Below are 25,166 nucleotides of genomic sequence, written 5' to 3' on the forward strand. Positions count from 1 at the left end.
TCCTGTGGCAGGAGATGATGAATGGTGGCACTCCATCCTGATCTTACTTCGAACAAATAAGTGCGGCCCGTCAAAATTTGACGGTAGATGGTGACCATCAGTCATCACCATGTCTACTTTGATCGGAATCGGTTTGGAATTTGATCGTCTATTCAGGGCTTTAACAAAAAATCGTCCAATTCGTGAATGAAAATATTGCAACGTTGAAACTTCGTCACGTTATTTCGTTTAAGAGACAGCGCAATGTCACTCCACCTCCATCCACCGCAAGATTCAATTTTACCTGAAACTTTGAGCGACTCCATCGGTCAAGGCGCCGTAAATGAATTTGACGTATTTCTATCAAACGGAACTATGTGCATTATGACGTGAGCCCTGCTATGCACATATTCTTATGGGTCTCAGGGCTCATGTCTTAATGCACATAGTTCCGTTTGATAGAAATACGTCCATTTCACGTTTGAAACCCGCGGGACGAGGACGTGTGGAGTTAGGACCCGGCCGGGCGGTCGCACAAACTACACGCTCGAATTTAATCACATTCACGGCGGATTGTTTCAGGTTAATTTAACTTTCTCACCGTGCACTCTTCCAGATCATTTACCCCGGCCGAGAAAACTTTCCCCCGAGGACGCGGCGTGCTTTGCGATATATCGATTTATCTACCTTTTAAACCCGTGGAAAAATATCGATAAACAGGGCGTTCGTAACGTACACCATAATAATCGATTCTTTACCATGACTTCAAACGGGGAAATATCGATTATCGTATTTGCGCTTCGCCACTGATGCCCGCCTCTTTTTTCCCGTTTTTCAAGAGATATGCCTATGGAGGCGGCACGTCTATTTATCAATAAGCTGGAAAGGTTTTATCTCCTCTTGCTCCTTGCGCCTTCGGGGATCGGAATACTCGTTAAACGGCTCATTTCCCAGGGTTGACAGGGTTGAGTGTGTAAAATTCTCTCGCCTCTCGTCCATAAAAACTTTCCCGGCACGCGAAACAACGGAGGAGCCCACGCGAAGGGGTCCGGAAGATTTTTCTTTGTCCGTAGTTTGAAAAGCGCGGGAAAAAGTGCGTATGGACGACGTTATGTCCAATGATCCGGATTGGAACGCGTCGAATTTTTCGGGATCCTTTTTTTCGGCATACTCACAGATTGTCATATTCCCCACGAGCACTGGAAAAAAAACACATTGGATCTAGAGTCCAGACTCTTAAAAACATCGACAATCTATCATCAGAATCTAGCTTAAATCAAGAACCAAGCAGCCTCTTAATTTAAGCGGATTTCGTTTTGATTCAAGCAAAAATCCGATTGAATCAAGAGTATTTTTCCTTGTCAATGTTTTCAAGAGTCTGGACTCTAGATCCAATGTGTTTTTTTTTTCCAGGGAGTAAACGCAACTATATTTCAATGTTATCAAAGTTCCCCTTGCAAATTGCGTTTTCACGAGGAGGATCTTCGGCCATTTCTGACTGAAAACACCACTCATTTTTTAACTGGTTTCATGCAAAAATCAGACAAATTTTGGAAGAAAATTACACAGTTACATTCTTGGAAAAAGCTGAATTTAGGTCCATTTTGCAACCTTGGAATGAAGTTACGTCCTTTCTTCCCGGGAAACGACCAATGGGACGACTAGACAGTAGCAGAACAATACGATTTTTACTCCCTTGCTCTTCTTGTCGATAGAGGCAGTATTGTCATGCTTAAAGTAACATAACTAATAAAATGCGCGATTTATCATCATTTCTAGGAAGGTTCTTAAAGTGAAATTTGAAAATAATCAAACGTGAAAAAATTTCCGTTTGTGCGGCGTCTCAATAAATGTATGTGAACTTTAGTGCCTCCCAATCTGATTCTTCAATTTTATTCGAATTGAGCATAGAGGATTTTAAGCGTTGGGGGGATTTAAAATCTCACTTCGCTCAGGAGGTCGTAAAGAACATCACAATCAATCAATAAAAAAAAGAACAAAAGAAAAAAAAATCACTTGACCTGCAATTTTGAATGAAATTGAACGAAAAGATTTTGGCTGTGCACAGCAATAGAGTACGCCGTTCGATACACACTTTTTCAAGTATGGGGGGGGGGGGGGGGGGTTGGGCCGTAGGCACCTTAAAATTCCTATAAATGTTGAAATTTCAATTTATTTTTTCTGTGGGGGGGGTACTTTTGGGATGACAATTTTTCCTCTAGCCGCAAGGGGAGCGAGAAAGTAAAAATTCAGCCGGAGCCATATCTCTTGGTCCTCCACGCGGTATCCTTTCTTGGCTCCAGCTTTGTTTAATGCTCTGCTCGACCCTGATTTTAAAGTCAGCGTTCCTGAATTGTTTCCGGTAGTCAAGAATGAAGAACATGCAAGGAGATAAATATCCCATTTCACAGCAGTTAAGCAATGAACGTTGCAGTAATTCCTCAAAGTAATTTATTCAGGGCTTTTTTGCGAAACAAACGACCGCAAATTGGGCAAAATGCATTTTGCTGAACGGTGAATGTAGGTACTGCGCGCCTTATTTTCCGCCACCCTTGATTCGAACCCTTCTCACGTTAATATAATTACCGCGCTCAGAGATTTACCGGTTATGTTCTTCAACTCATGAGCTTTGAGTCTGGAGAAGCTCCAAATGTTTCACATCAGCGTTTGGCGGGGCGACAACCCTTCTTTGTTCACGTGATTCATCCCGAGTTCGTGTCGTTGTCAAACTGCCAGCGCTAACAGCGAACAGCCGAGCGTTTTCGAGGGGCCGTTTTCTTCAGGATCAAATTTGAAAATATCTTGTACCCCCTCTCTTCGTTTTTCAATATTTCCGCCCGAAATTTGTTGAAAGGACGAAGGAATTTCAAACAAAATTTCGTGCAAAAACGATGATCAGACCCCCTTCCGGGAAATAAAGTATGACAGAAAATTTGCAACAGTGCAAATTTAGGTACAAGGTTTGGTATACTTTCACCATGCATCGATATTAAATACGCATCAAATTGACGATGAAACCGCAAAAATGCGTACCTCAGTCGCACTGTTTCAAAATTTCTGCGCCCAAATTTTTTTATAAGAAGACTGAACAAACATCATCCCTTGACATAGTTTTCATAGAATATTCTTCTCGTAGAGAAGAAAAATAAAAAAAAGTTCTCAAGAAATGACGCTTAGTACTTTTTCAAGTAGAAAATTAAGTTTATGAAAGGAAATCTGCAACACTGGAGACCAAAATAGGTACGCATTTCTGCAAATTCACCATCAAAAATAATGAGGAATTTACCAGTCATCTATCTGATATTAGCATTTTGACTGCTAGAATATACCTAATTCGTAGTTTATGCGGTCACTAGTCTTTCGTTCTTAAATTCACCGGTTTGAGTTTAACTAATGTATTATTTTCCTATACTAATTTTTAAATTTCATTTAAATAGAGAAGGATGTAAATGAAACTTACAATTCCATAACGATGATGATGACTGAAGGAGTTTGGAACACATCATGAAGGCGGATGATCCTAGGTGATGGAGAACACAGAGAGAGAAGGGCAATTTCGTGGTGGATTTCCGCGCTACAATCTTCGCCGTATCTCGTCCGACTTGAGAATTTAGCTGCGAAAACTTCACCAGTTTCTAATGACTTGCACCTCCTCACCGATGCAAAAATACCCCTGAAACATGAAATAAATCACACGTAAATCATCACGTAACATTCTCAGTAATTTTATGAGCTCCTGAAAAATAAACGCAATGAATGAGTTTCGGCACACCAGAGTTTATACACGAAGTAAAATCTGAGAGATATTTCCTTGAATCCCTCAAGTTTTCTATTACTTTTTCGCCTTCAATGCAAAGTTGTATAACTTGCTTGTGATTCTCTAGTTTTTGAGTAGCATTTCACAGTCTTAGTTGCGAAATACACCTTCAATGTATTTTCGTTGGCATATTATTTTTTTCCATTTTTGATCTGTACGAAGTGTAAACATTTCAACAAGAGGTCAAAAGCAGTTTTCATGCTAAAATTCATAAGACGTTCCAGATTTTTCGTGATATTTTCTAAAAATTATGAAATTTTTTTCGGCGTAAAATTTTCAAGGCATATTTTTTTTGTTTAAAAAATAAAAAAAAATAAAATACAGCAAAATGCGTCCGATTATTAGATCTATAAAAGTAAAAGATGCCCTTACGTTTCATATTTTGTTTCGTTTTTTGTTTTTTCGTTGTTTCTCTTTTATAGTATCCCAATAATTTTATTTTCACTCGAAAGACGAAGGTTCCGGGTTTTGAGGTAAATTCTGTCGCTTGACCCGTAATTGATGAAATTTGTAAAGCTTCTCGTCCATACCAAGACAACCTCCATAACATGGGTTTTATGCCCTGAGTGGGGCATTTGCACATTTTACAAGCCCTCCTCTCTCTGGATAATTTTTCAGTCACTCAGTTTCTAATGATTAGCTCAGTAACAAGTATAGTAATTGACAAGGCTGCAAACGCAATGCATTATAAATTGTCTTATCGGAGGATGAGCAAAGGGCTTCTGCACAACAGGTTCTCGCGATCGCTTAGCAACCTGTTGCCACTTTGTGCGAGAAAAGCAAAAGTCCAATCAGCATTGAAATTTTTCGAAATGACCTAAAATGTATATCATGAATAGAAATGCGAGACAGCAAGGTCTGTAATTTGTTTTTCTCGACTAACAGAAGCAGAGCGTTCGAAAGCCAACGTCAATGTCAACGGCGTGGCGTACTTTGCGATTTATTGATTGATTGATCTACCATTTAAACCTATTGAAAAGGATCGATAAACAAGGTGTTCGCAACGAACACATTTATAATCGATTCTTTACTATAGCTTTAAATGGACCGCGTTAAACAGAAAGGAACCAAGCCATATTAGCTATTGCCAAATTTAACTGGGTAATTTTAATTTTTTACATGAAAACGGTTGTGCGGATTTTTGTGCAAACAGTAAATTTTCTCCATAATACAAAGCAAATTCCTAAACATTTTCAAAGGAATCCGCACAAACGTTCGCTCGTAAGAAATAAAATGCCGTTGTTATTGGCAATAGCTGATGTGGCTACTGAGGTGCTCTAGATGAAGGGGTAGGGTCCCCTTTGTAGGTTCAGGGAGAAAAGCCCCATCCTAACCTCTAAACTAAACATTTGCAATGTGTGAATGTTTTAGGCTTGGGGTTTCAACATTCAACAGGCAACAACAAGCATTTCAACAAATATAATCACTGTTTCTGGGCGTTTCTTGGCCTTCTGAATTAATCTTCAAAAAATTTCCCCAAAAGTTTGCGAATAAATTTCATGAAATTTTCCACCTCTGCTCGCGCATCGAATCTCGAGTCGGTTTCCATTTTTCCTCAGCAACGCATGTCCGTTTTCCAGGCCGTTCACTTGGGGGTTTAAATCTGGCAACATCGGTTGTATACAATGTCGAGTCGTGTTGATTTTAAAAGTTGGAGAGTGAATGGCTCCATAAAGCAACTTGTTGTATGAAATGCAATCGTGCTTCGGTTTCTGATCAACAGAGACGTGGTCGGTGCGGTTATTTAACTGCTAGCCTTATATTTAGGTCGTTCTATTTGTCTTTCATAGCTGCATTGACACACACACACACACACTCACACATACAGACACAGGCAACCAGTCTGTTATTTGGTCCGAATCAGCTGCACCCGTATTTAGACGTTTTAATCCTCCGGTAGCTCCTCTTGCCCCTCGGGTCCACGGACAACGCCAAAGATGTTTGAATAATTGTGTAATGTTTCAAATTGAGTGAAAGCCTCTATTCACTCGTGTCTCAAAAATCTCGGGCCAACCTGAGATTTAATTCAGCATCAAACGGACTTAACTGCAGTGGTGCGCTTTAGATATCGACGGTGAAACTACCAAACCACGTATCTCGGTTTGCGGCGTCGCAGACTTCCTGCTATACTTTATTTTTTAAATGGAAAACTACTCAACGTTAATTAGCGAAAACCTCAGTGATTTTTCCTCTTCGTGTTGAGAAAAATCTGTGAAAATTGTAAAGAATGGCATTGATTTGATCTCCTTCAAAAAAATGTAATGTGGGTGGAGATTTTTAAACACCGCAAACGAGATACGTGGTCTGGTACTTTCAACGTCGATATGCATCTTTAGCTCGCATCTTATCATTTATCATCATTTCATCATCATATCTCATCATATCATCATAGCTCATCATCTACTATCGTGCTGAGGTGGAGCACCGTTTTAGCCTTTAGACGTCGTTATTTTTCCTTCCATAAAACACAAAGTCCCGGGAAACCTGTGAATATTTTTTTTTTTAATTTTTTACATAATTTCAGATGCAGTTTGATCTAAATTATCTAAAAATTTCAAGGAAAAATGATCATATCTTTCCTCAAAATTTCATATTTAATTGGTGGAAATGTAGCAATATTTGAATGTTAACGTGTTTCCTAAGCTTAGCAGTATAGGTTTATTTGTGTCGTTACCATCTTCAATTTAGTTCAAGTCCCCGCTGTCTACGGAACTTGAATTGAATGAAAAGAATCTGTAAGACTGTTTTTACGTTCATGGCTGAGGGGAAAGCAACGGAGACATCGGAACATAGTCAAACATACGATCACTAACAGTGTTTTAATACATATTTAGTCCATAGCGTAACATAAATACACAAAGATAACCAGAATAATTCAACCAAAAAATATTTGAGGTGGAGAACTGCACTTAGGGCCAACGCAAGCAAAAACGCCTTCAATTTTGTGATAGGCAACACGCACATCCATTGAGCACGAATAGTTGTATTCACACGTTGTAATCAACGACGCGACGCAACGTTGCGTCCAGTAGCCGACTTTTAAACCTCAAAGGATCTCCACCTATCTTCCGTTTGTATCATTAACGCAACAGCCTTTATTTTCCGTTTTTTTTTTTTTTTTTTTTTTTTTTTTTTTTTTATTAAAATCTTTAGGAAAAACTGATAGTCACAGTTCCCATATGATAGTCAAATCGAACGTTTAGCCAAATGATCGGGCAGAGAGTCTGTAGTTCATCGTTAGTTATGCGTTTACAATTGCTTGACAAAGTTTTCAGAAGATACTAAACATTCATCACGAAATCGCGTATACAAATTATAGATTATTCTATTAACGGTCTGTGTAAAATGATGTGTAAATTTTCTTTTCATCAAAAAAAGTGGTCCTCAATTTAACTTTTCCAACACTGGAAAAAAAATCCATTGGATCTAGAGTCCAGACTCTTAAAAACATCGACAAGAAAAAGTACTCTTGATTCAATCAGAATCTAGCTTAAATCAAGAACCAAGCCTCTTAATTTAAGCGGATTTCGTTTTGTTGATTCATACAAAAATCCGATTGAATCAAGAGTATTTTTTCTTCTCAATGTTTTCAAGAGTCTGGACTCTAGATCCAATGTGTTTTTTTCCAGTGAATGGCCGAATTTCTTTTATGAAACATGTAAAACTTGATAGGTCTTCAAAATTTTACTAAATGGCTCGTCATTTAACAAAACCAGCTTTGTGCACGTGTCGCGACCAAATAAGTTTTACTGACGCTAAAAGGTCGAAGTATCGAAAAATAAGCAGAGATTATGCACGTGATCGGTCGTCTCACGTCACGTTTTATGGCATACGAGGAGTTTTGTCATTAGTCTGAACGCTCAGTTATTCGTTACCGTCACCAATCCCATGTTTATGCGGGATGCAGCAAAAGACCTAAAGTTTATCGGAGAAAACCGCAAGGAAGTTTAAACTCGCGCATTAAAATATACCATAAATCTGGATTCTAAAACTTTCACGTATGCTATCCCGAGGAGTAGCTGAGATTTATCTTTCGTGCAGTAATCTTACCTACACCGCAATGCCTTAAGATACTTTAAAGCGAATTTGTGATAGGTTAGGTTGACAAACTTCGGTGTAACCGAAAATTTTATAATTTCATGGGATTACACTAGGACAGGGACAAACGGTCGACTTTACAACGCGGTGTTGAGGATTTTAAAGTTTCTAAGAGCTGTATGAGATAGCCGAGTCAGCAGTTCATCGAAATTACTTCCTGATGCACTTCCAAAACGATGAGATACGTGTGTGAGGTCATATTACGACACATATTTATATTGTATAACTATTTATAGTGGAAGATAAATTTTCATTATTCATGTTTGTTGGATTTTGGATAAAACTTGGACCTTCCAGATAGCAGTTTAGAAAGATTTATGTTATGTATATTGTACTCTATAAAGCGGCGCGCTTAACATACATCGACTTGAAAGTTTTTAAAAGTGGGAAAACAAAATAGGAAATAATTAGGAACGATTTTCGTCGCCACATTGTTGCAATATTGCCTTAGCCGAACGGCCTCCATTTTCTGATGTAGACAAGAAAGCATCTTTCTGCGCAGGAAACCATTCGAGGATCACAAATCTTGCCCCATAGTAAATTTTACTAAACTTTAAAAGGATGATTTTATAACACTATCGGCAACTTTTGAATGCTGATACGGGATTCTTGGATCGGCAGAATTCTAGGGTCACGAATTTTACATAGAAACACTGGAAAAAAAAAAACACTTTGAATCTAGAGTCCAGACTCTTAAAAACATCGACAAGAAAATATACTCTTGATACAATTAGATTTAAGCTTAAATCAAGAACCAAACCTCTTAATTTGAGCGGATTTCCTTTTGACTTAAGCAAAAGTCTGATTGAATCAAGAGTATTTTTTCTAGTGAATGTTTTCAAGAGTCTGGGCTCTAGATCCAATGTGTTTTTTTCCCCAGTGAATTTCTAGCTTCCTTCTATGTTGAAGTGAAAATAAAATGTTCTGCATGCGAATTGACAGGAAAATATTCACAAGTTTTCGACAAAATTTGTATTATTCTATGAGAAAGTCGGCAATGTCTGAAGGCAAAGACTGACACGGCGCGGCGTTCTTCCTCAGGAATTATAAGGAGTCACGAATGCTTACATTTTTGACGCAGTAATTAAAGCTGTATGAAAAGGCGTCAGCGTTAGTAGTGCACTCGCAGTGGCGCGGCATGCATTGCATTAATCGATTGATCTGCCATTTAAACCTACGGGAGAGGATCGATTATCAGGTATACCTTAAAAATCGATTCTTTATCATAGCTTCAAATGGGAAAATATCGACAGTTGACGATTCGTTCGTTAGTTCATAATCAGTCTGCACAACTTTTCGGAGATCAACAAAACTTTCCTCCGAGTCTAGCTCCGCATTAAAGATTTACCCTGCAATTGTCGCATACTCCATGAATAGGATTTCTCATTACGCTTTGCATGCCAATCTCGAGGAACTGAGGGACTTTATGAAACTTTGAATACTTTGATGAGAGAGACCTTGTCACAAATCGAAGTTAAGCTGCAGCAGGGTGAAATCGACCATTAAGCTTTTCCAGTGGCGTGGCGCGCTTTGCGATATATCGATTAATCCGCCATTTAAATCTATGTAAAAGGATCGATAACCAGGATGTTCGCAACAAACACCAATAATCGATTCTTTGTCATAGCTTCAAATGGGAACATATCGAAAATCGATCATTCGCGCTTCGTCATTGAGCTTTTCAGCGGGTTGGTTATATTAGGTCGATCCTATTTGCATAAGGGATTGCAGAACGTTGATAATTAGTGCTACCGTGTTCGAGAGTAACGATAATAGACGAGTTTTCTTCAAAATTCGGCGGATCCAATTTGAAAGAACTGAATTTCGCTCAAACAGTACTTTTCGTCTCATTTACAAAAACTTGAGTTGTGAGAGAGCATGTGAGCTGAGAATGGTCGGCGTCATTTCTGTCAGTAGCAGTGGCGTGGCGTGCTTGGCGATACATCGATTGATCGGTCATTTGAACCTATGGAAAAGTATCGATAAACAGGGTGTTCGTAGCGAACACCTTAATCATCGATTCTTTACCACAGTTTCAAATGGGGGAATATCGATAGATCGCAAAGCACGCCACGCCACTGGTCAGTAAAGCAGTAAGAGCTCATCCTATCCTTGGAAAGTGCAGCATGATATGAAGCTATGGGGGAAGAGGACCAAGAGGAAATGAAGCGATTCTGTTGGTGGAAGCGGGTAGTTGAAATGGACAATGGAGGTGAAACTAACGGCAATCCACGGGAGGCATTATAGATTGAGTCCCTTTATAGAGAGAGTTGAGACATGCGGCTTATGGATGTCACAAACGGGAATAAAGATTACACGAATCTGACGATTTTTGAAATCTTTGATCAACCCATTCCCGAATTCGTGTCTCCGTTCCCTCTCTCATTCCGTTTTTTCCTTGCCGTATCCCTAATTCCCCGGTCCATCCCAGTTGATAATATTTGCAATTGGTGAAAATGTAATCTTTATTCCCGTTTGTGACACTGTGAAGGCCTCAAATACGGGAACCAATCAGAGATGGATTCACACTGTTTTAACTTTCAGTATAAAGGGGCTCTAATTATAGTTAGTTCATCATTATCCCCCAAGTCTATCACAACCGCCCGTTTCGACGAATAGGATCGCTCCATTTTCACTTTATCCTCCCCGTACGTAGCTTTGTCTATCGATTTCAAAATCAGGCCGGGGACCCATTCTGCCGTGCCAAGGAAAAACGTCGTATGAGCCTTCAAGCGTTGCCAAATTTCTCTCGATAAAACATGTATTTTTGACAAAATATATGCATACTTTTTCTTGAAAATTTCAGATACTTATCTTAGATTAAATTGCATACAAAATTTTGTGAAAATTTTGGAAACAAACATTCACGATTTTCTCAGTAAATTCGCTTTTATCGAAGGAAATTTGGCAACGCCTGAAGGTACATACGGCGTTTTCCCTTAGCACGGCAGCATGTGGCAAGGCCTCGGAGCAGAAAACGCGGATGGGGCGAGGGTATAACTGGACGTATTTCTGCCAAACGGAACTACGTGCATTGCGACATGAGCCCTGAGGCCCATAAGAGTACATGCGTTACAGGGCTCACGTCAATATGCACATAGTTCTGTTCGACAGAAATACGTCCAACTGTTGTAAGCGTTGTAAGAAGGAGGACCTTATTGCCGTGTTGGTGGGCAAATAAACGGACTAAAAAGGGATCCGTGACCTTGATCGGAATCGCGGAGCGGGCCGAGTGATAAACATGGCCAAGGAGCCACTCGCGCAACATGCCATAAACGTGGAATCCGAGCCGCGGCTAATTCCATATCATTTAATAAATTGCAGGATATTAAAGAACCAATGCACAGGATGACGCTGATAATCCTCTCGTTTAGGGCTCACGTAACGGTTATAAACACGGATTAATATTGGATTTAGGCTTGTCGCGATTAGTTCCCAGTTAACACGTTCCCGCTCGAGATTTATCGCTCCTCCCGGTGACAGTAGTCATTTTACTACCAACGCACGGTGGATCTAGAGTCCCTTCATACCGAGAGTCAAGACAATGTGAATCCATTTCTGATTGGTTCCCGTATTTTAGGCCTTCACAGTGTACCAAACGGGAATAAAGATTACATTTTCACCGATTCCAAAGATTATAATCTGGAATGGACCAGGGAGTCACGGGTTCGGCAAGGAACAAACGGAATGAGAGAGGGAACGGAGAAAGGAATTTGAGAATGGCCCGATCAAAGATTACAAAAAACTCCCAGTGTCAGTGGTCATTTTACTACCAACGCACGGTGGATCTAGAGTCCCTTTGTACTGAGAGTCAAGACAATGTGAATCCATTTCTGATTGGCTCCCGTATTTTAGGCCCTCACAGTGTCACAAACGGGAATAAAGATTACATTTTCACCAACTGCAAAGATTATAATCTGGAATGGACCGAGGAATTGCGGGTTCGGCAAGGAACAAACAGAATGAGAGAAGGAACGGAGAAAGGAATTTGAGAACGGGCCGTTCAAAGATTACGAAAAACGTTCCATTTCTGTGATCTTTATTCCCGTTTGTGACTCCATGAGGGGGTGTTGTCTTGACTCTCAGTATAAAGGGACTCTAGGTGGATCGAGTCAATCAGAGAGGTCGGACACGAAATTTTAACTGAAATTGCAAATTTTTATGTTTAATTAGTCACATTTTAAATATTTAAGGGTGTAATTAAAAGACGATTGCACGGAGAAACCAATGGAACCTTTTTTAAAACCTCAAAGTTTTGTATGAACTGAGTTATAAGTTTTAAAAGTTTCCGAATTTTGTCCGACCTCTCCCATTGACTAGATCCACTGTACGACGATTCATGACGCTTTAACTGTTGATGCACTCCGTCATGACCGGTCGCGTGGCATGCTTTGCGATATATCGATTGATCTGCTGTTTAACTAATGGAATAGGATCGATGTTCGCAACGAACTGCAGCTTAATGGTCGATTTTTACCATAGCTTCAAATGGGGAAATATCGATAATTAATCATTCATGCTCCGTCACTAGCCGTGATGAATGTCTTTTAGTCTCATGTCAAGTTTTGCCTAATTAAGACTCGTGTAGCTCGTGTCGCCATGTATATCTCGTCGTTTCTTGGACTAATAAACGTAACTCAATTCCAAGTTGCGGAATTGATTAAAAAAATACATTTTTTTACAAGAAAGTAATTGATCAGTTTTGGTTCAAAAGAAAATCAGTAAAATTTTCAGCTGGAAATGCCCTTAAATCTCCAGGGTTTACTCTAATTTTCGGGGGGAAATTTGGCAACATTGAAATGTAGTTACGCTCTTTAGACTTTCTATACTCTCTGGACATTTGTTGTTCGTCCGAATGCATCCCTCTGTTATGCGTTACGCATTATTCTTATGATTTTTTAAAATGGATCGTATTCGATAGTTGTTCGAGATATCATTTGGTTCAAAACAACAGAACACAATCTCAAACAAAAATTTTAGGATTTACGTTAGAAAATATGATAAAGAGGAAATTCCTTACTATTTCATTTTTTATTGCCACGTAGGGCTCATACATAAGAATCAAAAATCGACCACCAAAACCCGTTCCTATAGAATACTCGATTCACTTTTGAAGCTATGTTTACATGTTGAACCATACATAGATACGATCTCATCAATGGAACGCCTGTTCGATGTATGGAATACGATCCATAGAGTAATATTCATGTATTGATCACCTGATGTGCGAATTTCAGGCGGAACTTAGGTGCAAGTAAGTCCATTAAACCCAGTGAGTAAGTTGGCACATGCAAAAACTCAATAAATGATGACTCTTCGGGCGATCAGCTCAACGAACTCATTCAAGGAAATGTTTTCAACGTAGTGGGTTGGGCTGAGCACGAGTAAGTAAAACATCAATCGCAGGGTTAGATTACGGTTTGTCATAAGCAATTCCACGTCTTGAGCCGTGGAATCCTAGGTCGGTAAGAACTTTCAAAGCGCACGAGCTTTCTGTGCTTTTGGAGACTCGAACCGAAGCGGTGCGATTGAACAAGTGCTTGAAGAAAAGCGTCAACACCATAGGGATTTCAAAGCATTTGCGCCCTTTCAGAGGTTAGGCGTTATTCAATTGAGATGCCAGTGACACGCGATAAAGGCGCGGTGCAACTCGATGGGGCAGGTTTTGCTCTGATGATACTGTCATTCGTAAAATGAGCTGATCATAGCGCGTGGGGGGCCTTTTAAAATACGTACCACCTCTCGATTGATGATTCTCATGCACTGAAATGTTTAAATTATTCATTGCACTTCGAAGAAATAAATGGAGCATCGATGTACTTTAAGTCTATCGCATGTGGCTCATTTCAACTTGAATGCCCCCAATTGTCGCATGAAAGCTGAAGAAATTGGTATATTTCATTATCTCCGAACCAAAGCACATTTCAGACTAGAGAATTCATAATTTTTTGACCGTAAACCCGAAAAGCAAATTTAGTTTTGAAAAATTCAGATACGAGCTACCGATACTAGATTATAGAATGGTGTCTAGCGACCATTAGAGAACAAGAACGCCGAGGAACTTCGAACTAAACTTGAGTTTTAGCGGACTGAAGATCGTGGTTCAGAAACACTATAAGCGTGAGAACGCCTTTTAAAATATTATACAATGGATGTTCTGCTCTGTCCTGTCTAAAAAAAATCCGGTAAGGGGAAGTTTAGGCTTTTGCGGGTCCATTTACATGTGTCCATTCATAGCCGCAACCCCCCCCCCCCCCTAAAATTCCGAAGAAGATGTAGTTATTTCTTCACGTGTTCGGGAGGACAATATGATTTAAACATTTCGCGCCTGAAGCCTTATGTGTGTGCATTACTTTCATGCTTCGCCCTCTATTTTCTTTCTAACGAAATGAAGTACATAAATACTAGACTTTTGGATTTTCCACCACGTGATTTTGCGAGCCTAAATACGGATTGCATTGAGCAAGAGGGTACCAGCGCAATTACAATGTCTTCAGAATCGTGCATCTTCATCTTACCTAAACAAATTTCCATAGTAGGTAGTTAGAAATAGTTTTTGCTTTTCCACCAAAAAATTGTTGACTTTAAAGGAAAATAACTGTGTAAATTTCAATACCATGCATTCATTTAGAATTTTTCACAGAAAAGAAGAAGTCGCACGATTTTGAAAACACTGTAATTGCGCTGGTTACCCTTTACTAAATGCAATCCATATATTCCTCATCATTTCCTGAAACGGATATAAATGCAAGGACTAGAGCACCTCTCACATAAAAAGTTGGCGATTGGAAAAAATAATTACCTTCCCGAGTTACACTAGATTTAATATCCCTCCCAACGATAAATGGGTGATAATGGCGTGTACCGACACGGAATTTGAGACTAAAGTGTTGTTGGTTATTAATGCCTGATGACCACTTAAAACCCACGTAAAGCTGTATTAAAGTAATTAGATCGCGGAGTTGATAGAGCAACTTCCACCTGCTTTTGAACACAGCGGCGGATGAGAATGTCAGGAGCTGCTGTTATTTGAAATATGCAAATGGGTTGCACTATTGCAAGCTGTTTTTCATAAAACGGATTTAGGTGCTTAATGCCTCCTTAATTGGCGAATTATGATCTTCAAAGATGGCGTTGTCATTCGAGGAACTTCCGTTTCATTTCCTAGCGAAAGAACGTAACTCCATTTCAATGTTGCCAAATTTCCCCTCGCAAATCGCATATCAATCAAGAGAATATCTTGGAACTGAAACTTTCACTGATTTTACCTCAGATTCCATACAATTATCAGGAAAATTTTGGATCCAAATTGCACAGGTACATTCCTGAAGAATAAGTGAATTTTTAATCAATTTGGCAACCTTGGAATAGAGTTACATTCTTTCGTTCGGGAGACGACTTTTGACCCGCCTCACTCCTTTACAATTGGGGCTCTCTTCTTATTTTGATAAGAAAATAACGAAAGTGCATGATGGTATTCATCTCTCTTAAAGTGAGAATATGACGTCGGTGTACGCCTTCCTTCAGAACTGCGGTGCTAACGAAAAACGCCGTATAAAACATCAGGGTCGGATTAAGGGGATGGCCACATGGGCCGCGGCCCATGGCGGCAAAATTAGGGGGCGGCAAATTTTGCAATTTTTTTAAACGCAGGTACAAAAAAATCGGATTCAGAAAAAAATTACAAACAAGAAAAGGTGACAAAATCTCTCATTTCCTGAGAGTTCATTAATTTCTAATTTTTTCTTATTTTGGTGATACAAAAGACTGCGCACCTTTAATTAGTTGAGTTAAGAGAGAAACCAAACACGCAATTTGGCCTGGAGCGGCGCGGCGCAAAGAGAAATGATGACGAAGACTTGTGATGAAAAGGAGAAGCCCTCGACGCGGCGCACTATGGTCCCAATTCACTTTTCAGTGATCAAAAATCATAGCGGCTCTCCGTTTGATTATTAATACATTTAAGATATGTTTTCCTCATGATTTTGATGCGCTGAATCCGAATTTGACCTCCGCTTTTCCCTAAAAAATCATTTGCAAAAGTTACCGTCATTTTTTCACATAAATCACAAACTGCCATACGATTGGCTTGTTATACTTGCTTAGATTGGATGAAAACCATGCGTTTATTGCACATACATGTACAGTTCATGCAAAATTAAGGATGTTTTAATTTTTTGACATCCCCCCCATTTTTTTTTTTTTTTTTTTTTTTTTTTTTTTTTTTTTTTTTTTTTTTTAAGGATAACTAAACTGAAAAAATGAAATAGATCTAAAATTCATTTGTATTTTAAAAATGTCGATTCTTTATGTTGATTTGCCGGGGAACGCAAATCGGGTACATACCAATGTTGAAGAGCGGGGGGTGCAATATTGGCATGTTAAGGAAAATTCAATCAACAATGGATAAATATTCGGGGAGTAAGGAATTTTACATCAATAGGTACTTTCTAGGATGGAAAAGAGCATTTTTAAAGATAAAACTGCGGAACGGAAAACTTTTCAAAAAATCTCAAAAAGTAGGGGGAACCAAATTTTTTTCGGAACGGTCAACCTCAAAAAGATTCATAGAAGCTACATAATGGCGTCTCTGTAGATGCAAAATTGCTTAGCACGTGTTAAGGCTGCAATTACAGGTGTTTTTCAGGGCAAAAAATTGAGTTTTTCTGGAGTAAACACGTAGTCACGTAAAAAATTCAAATTTGGTCGAAAAAGCAGGCGGAAGCAATTATTTTTGGTTCGGTTGCCTTCCTAAAGATCTGTAGAAACGACTTAAAAGTGTCTCTGGAGGTGCCAAATGTCTCAGAATATTTTTTGAGGGGCTTTCCAGGGTTGTAATTTGAAGGAAACACGCAGGTACGAAAAAGATTCAAAATTCGTTCAAAAAGCAAGAAGAACCAACAATTTTTGGTTTAAAATCCATCTTAAGGATTCATAGAGACTACTTAAGCACGTTTTTGGAGGTATCGCATGCCTCAAAAAAGTTTAAGACGACTGCAGATTGATCGATGGCTAAACTTGCTAAATACCGTTATTTTAGCCACCGACTTAGAGACCTAATAAATTCGATTTCTCGAGAAAAAGCAAACCAAAGCACGAAATATTTCTACTGTAGCTTCCCAAGGATGTGTAGAAGCTCCCTAAAGGTGTCTCATTAGGTGACCTTTGGTGACTTTTTTTTAAAATGAAAGTACGTGGGAAAAATCGGCATTTTTTCATGGAAAATAGGTACCCAACTTCTACCTTGTGTAGAATGTATCAGAATGCCTCGGAGAAAAATTGTAATTAGTGCGTTACAATCCTCTTAGAGTCCTCTACTAAATGGTATAAGCAAGAATTCTGAGAGACCATTTCATGATTCAGGAGAGGCTCCGAACGCTTTGTTAGAAATAGCCACTTCACGGGTTAGAAAATACATATCCGACTATTCGCACAGTTTGTGACACTTTCAAAGTGACTAGAAATTTTTTTGAGGTATACTACGTGTAGTTTATGACCTGTAGATACTATATTTATCAATTTTGACTCGAAAAAAAAATGTCGTCCAATTTCATAAATATCGATTTTTGAGCGCTCCCGAGCGGATTGGGACCATAGTGCGGCGGTCGGCATGTAACACATATTAGCGCCTACGAGACTGCATGAATACTTCACGCATTGCGTCAAACGCAGTACGGTCAACAGCGGTCGGCGCGGCGCGGCGTGAAACGCACAGTGCCTACAAGACTACATGAATACTTCACGCATTGCGCCAAACACAGTGTGGTCAGCGCGGCACGGCGGCGGAAGTTAAAATTATTAAACCACATTTATGGTTGTTCTTTCTTAATTTTTTAGTTCATCTCTTACAAATGAAAGGCCTTGACCTCACAGAGATATGTTTACGGAACTGAACTTTCGCGCGAAGTTCCGTGAACTTTTGCTAGTAGTGTTGACAGGGCTTACGCAAAAAATGGGTCCAACACGAGTGAACGCGTCTAATGCACCCTTCTCCCTCCGGCACGTTCAATTGATGTTTTTATTGATGTTTCAAAATGAACGAGAAGAGGGCGGCAAAATAAAGGCGGACCATGGACAGCAAGTAGGTAAATCCGGCCATGATGAACATTCGAGTTTTGCCAAATTGTCTGCAACAAGATGTTAATTCTTAAGGAGCGTTACGAATATTTTTCTTATAAAGTTTCAGAAACTGAAGATTGAATTGCGAATGAAATTCTGTGAAAAATTAGGAGGAAAATCGCAAATTTTCCAGAAAATTCTCAATTTATCGAAGGCAATTTGGCAACGCCTGAAGGTTCATACGGCGTTTTACCTTAGCATAGCAGACTAGTTGGAAAAACTTATCCTCTGAAATTGTGGCGGGAAGTTACTAGTAAAGTTTAATTCTTTCATTCTCTCTTCCTAATTGCTATGAAATTAAATAATCACACTGCAGAACAATAACGCACTTAACGGCGTGGAAGGAAATTAGGAGGGAAAGTACTCTTGGAACAATTCGAATAGGGTGTGTTCATTGCAGCGAATGAATGTATTTACGAAGCCATTTCTCCGTGAGGTATGTACATTGCACAGCGCTGAGATAGACAACTTTGCCCTGCGAAACCTGTTGCACTACCCCAGAGCCGAATTCTTTCTATTTGGCATAGGTGCCCTAATGACAGAGTGCCGTTGCGGTCAAAAGATGATTTCAAAATAGTTCTAAAAACAATAAAATGTTTCAAAAACGGTTCTTTAAAACAAAGAAAAAACTAAAAAATCTCAAATGCGTTTAAGGAGATAAGTGGTGGTGCCATGTATGCGCTTTTCAAATGTTTTACAGTCATTTTTCAATCATTTTGAAAATGAATTATAGGCATTTTTTAATCGTTTTAAAAATAGTCTTAAAATTCATTAAAATATGTGACAAGTTACAATGACATTCTTCAGTTATATTCCAAAAACTTTCTTAAATATTTTATGGAATCATGTTTTAAATTCTTTAATAATCATTGAATGTTAGTATCTTCCTTTAAAATCGTCGACAACAGTAGGTTTTTTTAAGAATATATTTTAAAAGTATTATTTTTTACCTCTAAAACCATTTTTTTTTTTTTTTTACCTATAAAAGACGGGTCTCAGAGCTACGAATATTCAAGTCGTATTCTAATATAGCTTAAACATTTTTTAAAGTAGTTTTTAAAGATCAAAATGAATCATCTTTTAAACGTGCTCTTTGAGTAAAATGCGCGCGCTCATAACCCGCTACTGCACCGCTCATCATCGGGAAGATTGGAAGGGCGTCACTTCATTATTTTCTCTTCTTATTTCAACGACCCGCTCCTTTCTTTCACTAAATTTGGTCACACTAATAAAACGCTCCGACTTAAATGCCGCTTTTCTTCTCATTTTCTCGGTGCGCTGGTGTTTTTGAAAGGCTCATAAATCGACCCAAGAGAATTCAGATGCTCTAATTTGAGCTAAACATAGAGCGCGCTTCGTGAAAAAAACGAGTTTTAAAATGCGCTAATTTCCACAAAAATATGGACCTGTGCCCTTCGAATGACAAACTATTCGATTTTCTCTCGCAGACGGCTTGGCTCCCACATTTTTACCGCTAGCATATCGGGCAACGTTGACAAGTTGGGCGATAAAATGTAGATAGTTTACATGGAGTCGAATGAGGGAAAATCCTGATTTTTCAGCACATCTTGGTAACGATGATATCGGCACGCCTCTACTTTTTATAGATGGTGCTCAGTGAAAGGAGTCTACTTAGTTTTACGACGTGGGCTCTCGTACACAAGTACATCGCAAATGAAGTTGGGTTTGAATATTTGATTGACTATTTCTGATCAAGGAAAACCATTAAAGTTCCAATGGAAACCTTCCGCAGAACGCTACCCCATTATATTTTACGAGGCTATCCAAAAATAAGTCGATACGCGGGATTTTTGAGTCGCTTTAACTTCTGATTATTTTCAAGATCCAGTATTGTTATGCAACATAGTTAATCCGTCATAAAAAAACTGAAATGCTCTGAGCATGTTGAGCAAGATACTTTTGCTTTTCTAGCGTCCTTTCTCGATTTCGATAGAACATGATTCACGTTAGTTTACTCAACTGCTCAAATTATATATGTAGTTTGCAAGAATGATTTAATGAAATGTATGTGGATGGATGATGCTGTATGAAGTATCCGAAAATACGACTCAAAATATGAAATATATCGAGTTGTTTACTGTAGGTGACAATTATTACAGAAAAATGATGATATAATATTGGGAGTTGTAGCATTTCACTTCAATGGTTGTTCGGTTGCTAAAAATGTTTCTCAAATACTTCAGAGTCATTCGCAGTAGAAATATTGATGTTTGTTCACATTTTTCGTTCTACAGTAGTGCCGTGCCAAGAAAAATGTGACATGCAGTGGGGGGGCGTAAATGATCGCTTATCGATATTTCCCCATTTTTAGCTGTGGTAAAGAATCGATTATTAAAGTGTTCGCTGCGAACACCTCGTTCATCGATCATATTCCATTGGTTTAAATGGCAGATCAACCGATAAATCGCAAAGCACGCCACGCCACCGGTGACATGAACATCCAAACGTTGCCTAGTTTTTCCCGAAATAAATGTCAATTCTTTTTTGGAAAAGGTATGAATGTTTTTCCTTTAAATTTTCAGGTACTCGAGACAAAATCGCGAAAAATTTCTATGCAAAATGGGAAGCAAAATTAATATCCTTATGTCTCCCTGAAACTTCATATTTTGTGGAAGAAAATTCAGCGACGTCAAATGGTTTATAACTTCCCCAACTCTTGGACTAAATTTTTCAATTGGGAACTTCCATTTTTAGCTAATTTCATAAACAACGAAAGTGTCATCATTTTGCTTACGCAGATTAGTGAATTCTTGGGTGAGCCATAAATAGTAAGTCCTAATCGTAAAAATTCAGTTAACTTTGGATTTGCAACATCGTAATAAAAAGCGAGTAAATAGCGCAGGAAACATTGCGGCAGCCCTACGGTGGAAGAGGAAGCAATTAGGGAGGCATGAAGAGGGAAAATAGAAGCAAATCAGTGGCGAAGCGTGAATGATCGATTATCGATATTTCTCCATTTGAATTTATGGCAAAAGATCGATTTTTAAGGCGTTTGTTAGCAAATACCCTTTCTATCGATCCTTTCCCATAGGTTTAAATGGCAGATCAATCGATTTATCGCAAAACACCCCACGCCGTTGGTACAAATAGTGAGAGGGACAATTTGTACCGCTTAGCGCCACTTCTGATCCAGACGCGTCGCATAATTTTCTTTCAATTTTTCGATTCGATATTCCACTCACGAAACGTGTGCTGCGGAGTGATTAGGGCGTAGCATGTGCTGCAGTGGCGAGGCGCAAAATATCGATTATCGATAGTTCCCCATTTGAAGCTATGGTAAAGAATCGATTATTGAGGTGTTCGTTGCGAACACCCTGTTTATCGATTCTTTTCCATACGTTTAAATGACAGATCAATCGATAGATCGCGATATACGCCACGCCACTGCTGCGCTAGGCTCGATTTATTGGAGTACCGTACGAGCCGAGCTTCCGTCATTACCATTACTTTAAGATAATCACTCGAAGCTTTTTAACGGGAAATTTCGAGCTTCCATTCGCTCGCATTAAGTGCTATCTTGTTATACCTAACGATGATACCCACATGCAGTTTTGCGGGCGCCTCTCAATAAAATAGTCATGCATGAAACTGTTTGCAAAATGATAACTTGAGTACAGGGTTGTTTTTATCGCGAACGTTTCGCTACGTCAGGAACTGAGCCTGGTACTTTACCGCTGAGAGCGAGTTTCAGGCATCATTAGTTTTTCTGCGTCTACGTTATCGTGAGAGTGCACACTTGTATCAGCTAGGTAGCGTACTTCGCGACTTATCGATTGATCTATCTTTAAAGGCTATGGATGAACATCGATAAACGGGGTGTTCGCGACGAACACCTTAATAATCGATTCTTTACCATAGCAAATGGGAAAATGTCCATGATCGATCATTCACCCCTCGTCACCAGCGTGCATCGGTTTTTTCGCGAGATTTGTCTGCAACAAATTCGTCCAATCTTTGCTAAAAGCGGCACCCAACATCATAACCTGCAGGCTCAGCATAACCTTGTAGAGGTTTTAATGTGGAGCATATCGCATCAACAAACGGTTCCGAATTGAATCAGTGTCTGTGTCCCGAAATTATTAGCCATAAATTTATCTCTCATCTCAATTATTTAATAGCTCCCATAATTCTGTTTTTATTTTTAAACAGATCCTCAAAGACAGAGACCTAAGCCTCGTGTATCAACCTCATCAAAAGTACACCCTGCCTTCATGGATCCGCATTTATCTTCTTTCTTTCTTTTTTTTCAAAGAAACCTGATCATCATTATGCTGCGTGTTTTGCAGTTTGGATTTTCAATATTGCGTCATGGAAACTCGATAAATTTAAAGATAATTGTTAGTGGCTTTCTTGAAAAAGAGGGAATGGAGCTAGGCTGCCAGGGGCCGAATTTTGTCGGTCCCTCCCCTCCACTGCTCCTAAATATACTTAGGACGAGTCTCGACTGCACTTGAGTCCAGCTTAGCGGGAGATCTCCTCCTAAAACTCATAACTAGGCGTAGTTAAGGGTAAATTGGCTAAATGAGACTAAACGCGAAATATCGCATACGATTAGTTAAATCGAACCGGAGTTTTTGCGTTGTCTCATTCGGCTTTCATTCAGGGGTTTTGGAGGAGATCTTTCACCAATAGACTGTTGAGGTATATTTCTTCACTGTTGCATCTCTGTTTTTACAAATTGTGGGAAGCAAAACTCGAATTTTAGCAAAATTTGTTCGATATTTGGACGTATTTCTGTCAAACGGAACTAGGCGCCAATTTGAGTTCCTTTTGAGGAATTTAGAATGCCGGATAGCGCGTTCTGTCAAAGGGAACTAAGCGCCATGGAAAAGCATTGTCAGTATAGGATGGAATGAGCCCGACGCCCTGTTCCGCCGCCAATCCAAGCTCCCCTCTACCTTCCTCCCCGTATGGCGCTTAGTTCCGTTTGTCAGAAATACGTCCATTTCGATGTTTATTTACTTCCTGGAAGGAATCCTCTCCAACGAGAGACAGTAGAATCCTAGCAATGTCTCTTGCCGCTTCCTGCTTTGTAAATCACTTTCCACTTCGTTGTTTCATACACAAAGAAACGTAACTCCACTTCAATGTTGCGTTATTGCGTATAAAGTTTAGTTTTAATGGAATTAAGATTGTGCAACTTTAAACTAAACTTTAAGAATGCTATCTCTTTGCTCCCTCACTGGGGGAAAAAAATACATTGGATCTAGAGTCCAGACTCTTGAAAACATTGACAAGAAAAATGAATCTTAATTCAAGCAGATTTAAGCTTAAATCAGAAGGAAATCAGCTCAAATTAAGAGGCTTGGTTCTTGATTCAAGCTTAAATCTGATTGAATCAAGAGCATTTTTTCTTGTCGATGTTTTTAAGAGTCTGGACTCTAAATCCAATGTGTGTTTTTCCAGTGCTCGCCAGGAAAAAACGTGAAATGTTCAGTTAAAAGTTTTGAAAGTTCCCTAATAAAAATACAATTCGCGAGTGGAAATTTCGCAATAGAGCTACGTTCTTTCCTGGAAAACGACGAATTACGTCGGTAGGACGCCCGTCGGAGCGAAACGAATCGTTCAGAGCCCCATGCACGCGGATTGCATACCCGCCCCTTCTTAGGCGCCGACGACTACGCCTTTGTCTCTCCGTCTTCTAAATCAGTTCCGAGAGCCGGGCCGAATGCTATCCGCGCGAATTCCCGCGCAGAATGCAGCCGGAAATCGTAGCTGATTTATTAACCTTGCCAGCTGCGTTTAATCATAATTCCGCTTTTCGAGAGCACGTCACCCAAGATAAAATTAAAGGGCGGCATGCGGACCCAACGGGGGTCGCGGGCCTCGCGCGAGCGCACTGTCGCCAGATTGCCTGCAAAACGTGTAAATTTTACATCGAGTTACACGGGAAGTATGTTGAATTTCAGCACAATCTGGCAACAAAACGCGAGCGAGCGAATTCTTCCTCGGCGAGGAGTACACCTTTACTGTATTTTAGGAAAAAGCGCGGATTCTCGTAAGGTTTATATGGGAGTTACGTGGTTTGGGCAAAGAATGGAGGACCTCTCGACGCGCGAGTGAAGGAGTACGGCCCGCGAGTGCCCGTGGGACTTTTTCATTCATCTTTATTTCACTCGCGCGAATAGACGGAGCTGTTAATATTAAAATAAAAATCGAGGAGAAAAATACGCGATCCCGCCTCTCTTGGGACGTCGCGCGTTTTTTCTCTTATTTATCGAAATGAAACGGTGCGGCGCCGCGGGAGGATGAGGCGGGTAAGATGACTCCTGTTTCGAATAAATAATCGAAGCCCCGGGAGTAGTTCTTTTCATTAAGTGCGAGACTGTTTCGCCTCGCTCTGACCCCGGACGGGAAATAACTTATCAGCTAGCGTCATAGCGTCAAGTACTTAATAACGGGGGCACCTGATTAAAATTGAAATACTTCGTGCGCTGCAATGTCAGACCCGGTGGCAAATAGCTCCCTGGGTCTTGATGGCTTTCTCCGAGTTTTCTCCGTTGGATGATTGATTCTGAAAGAAATGGACTTCATTTGGCGAATAAGTACAATTTCTGGCTAATTTTTTTATGTATATAGCGAAACTAATGGTGCATAGGTACGTTGTTTCTAATCTGAGCCAGAAGTTGTAGCTCTTAATTGCAATATGCAGTCCAAAAGTCGCGGAAATGAGACGAGCGTGTGGATGAACATCAAATTAAAGGCGCATTTCTCGATTTTCTTCCATTTTAGCTTTGATATTCCTCCCATTTTCTCGCTGTAGTGCTGTTTGCTTTCATCTGTGTGTTAATTGGAATAAGTTAATAAAATTTGCAGATCATCAGACTTCCAAACAAGTTGCTACGGAATGGAGTTCAAATATCAAACAAAAGTGGGTGATTGCTATTAGAGTGGACCTAACGTGTAGGAAAAGACTTAAGATGATTTCGATGGACGCCGCATGTTCTATCAGAACAACATGCGATATGTAGCATCGAGGAGTTTCATGTTTTTAGCTACTCGTCATTTTTAACGAATTTTGAGATTACTTCCTGTTGTCACGAGACCAAAGAATTCGCTCACCAAAGACAAACAAATTTCAACGTAACCGAGGGAAGGTTTTTTTTAGAGGAAAAATATCGCATTTGAGTAC

General features: G+C 39.6%; 1 protein-coding gene across 1 annotated transcript in view; it reads right to left on the reverse strand.

The window, feature by feature from the left end:
* Positions 1-25,166, reverse strand: part of LOC109032720 (uncharacterized) — a 225,116-nt gene that overhangs the window by 48,830 nt on the left and 151,120 nt on the right. The window contains exon 2 of the mRNA XM_019044992.2: positions 3,440-3,652. Coding sequence (XP_018900537.2) covers positions 3,440-3,652 — 213 coding nt within the window. The remainder of the gene's footprint in view (positions 1-3,439; positions 3,653-25,166) is intronic.

The sequence above is a fragment of the Bemisia tabaci genome, chromosome 5 (genome assembly GCF_918797505.1).
Source record: "Bemisia tabaci chromosome 5, PGI_BMITA_v3".
Classification (NCBI taxonomy): domain Eukaryota; kingdom Metazoa; phylum Arthropoda; class Insecta; order Hemiptera; family Aleyrodidae; genus Bemisia; species Bemisia tabaci.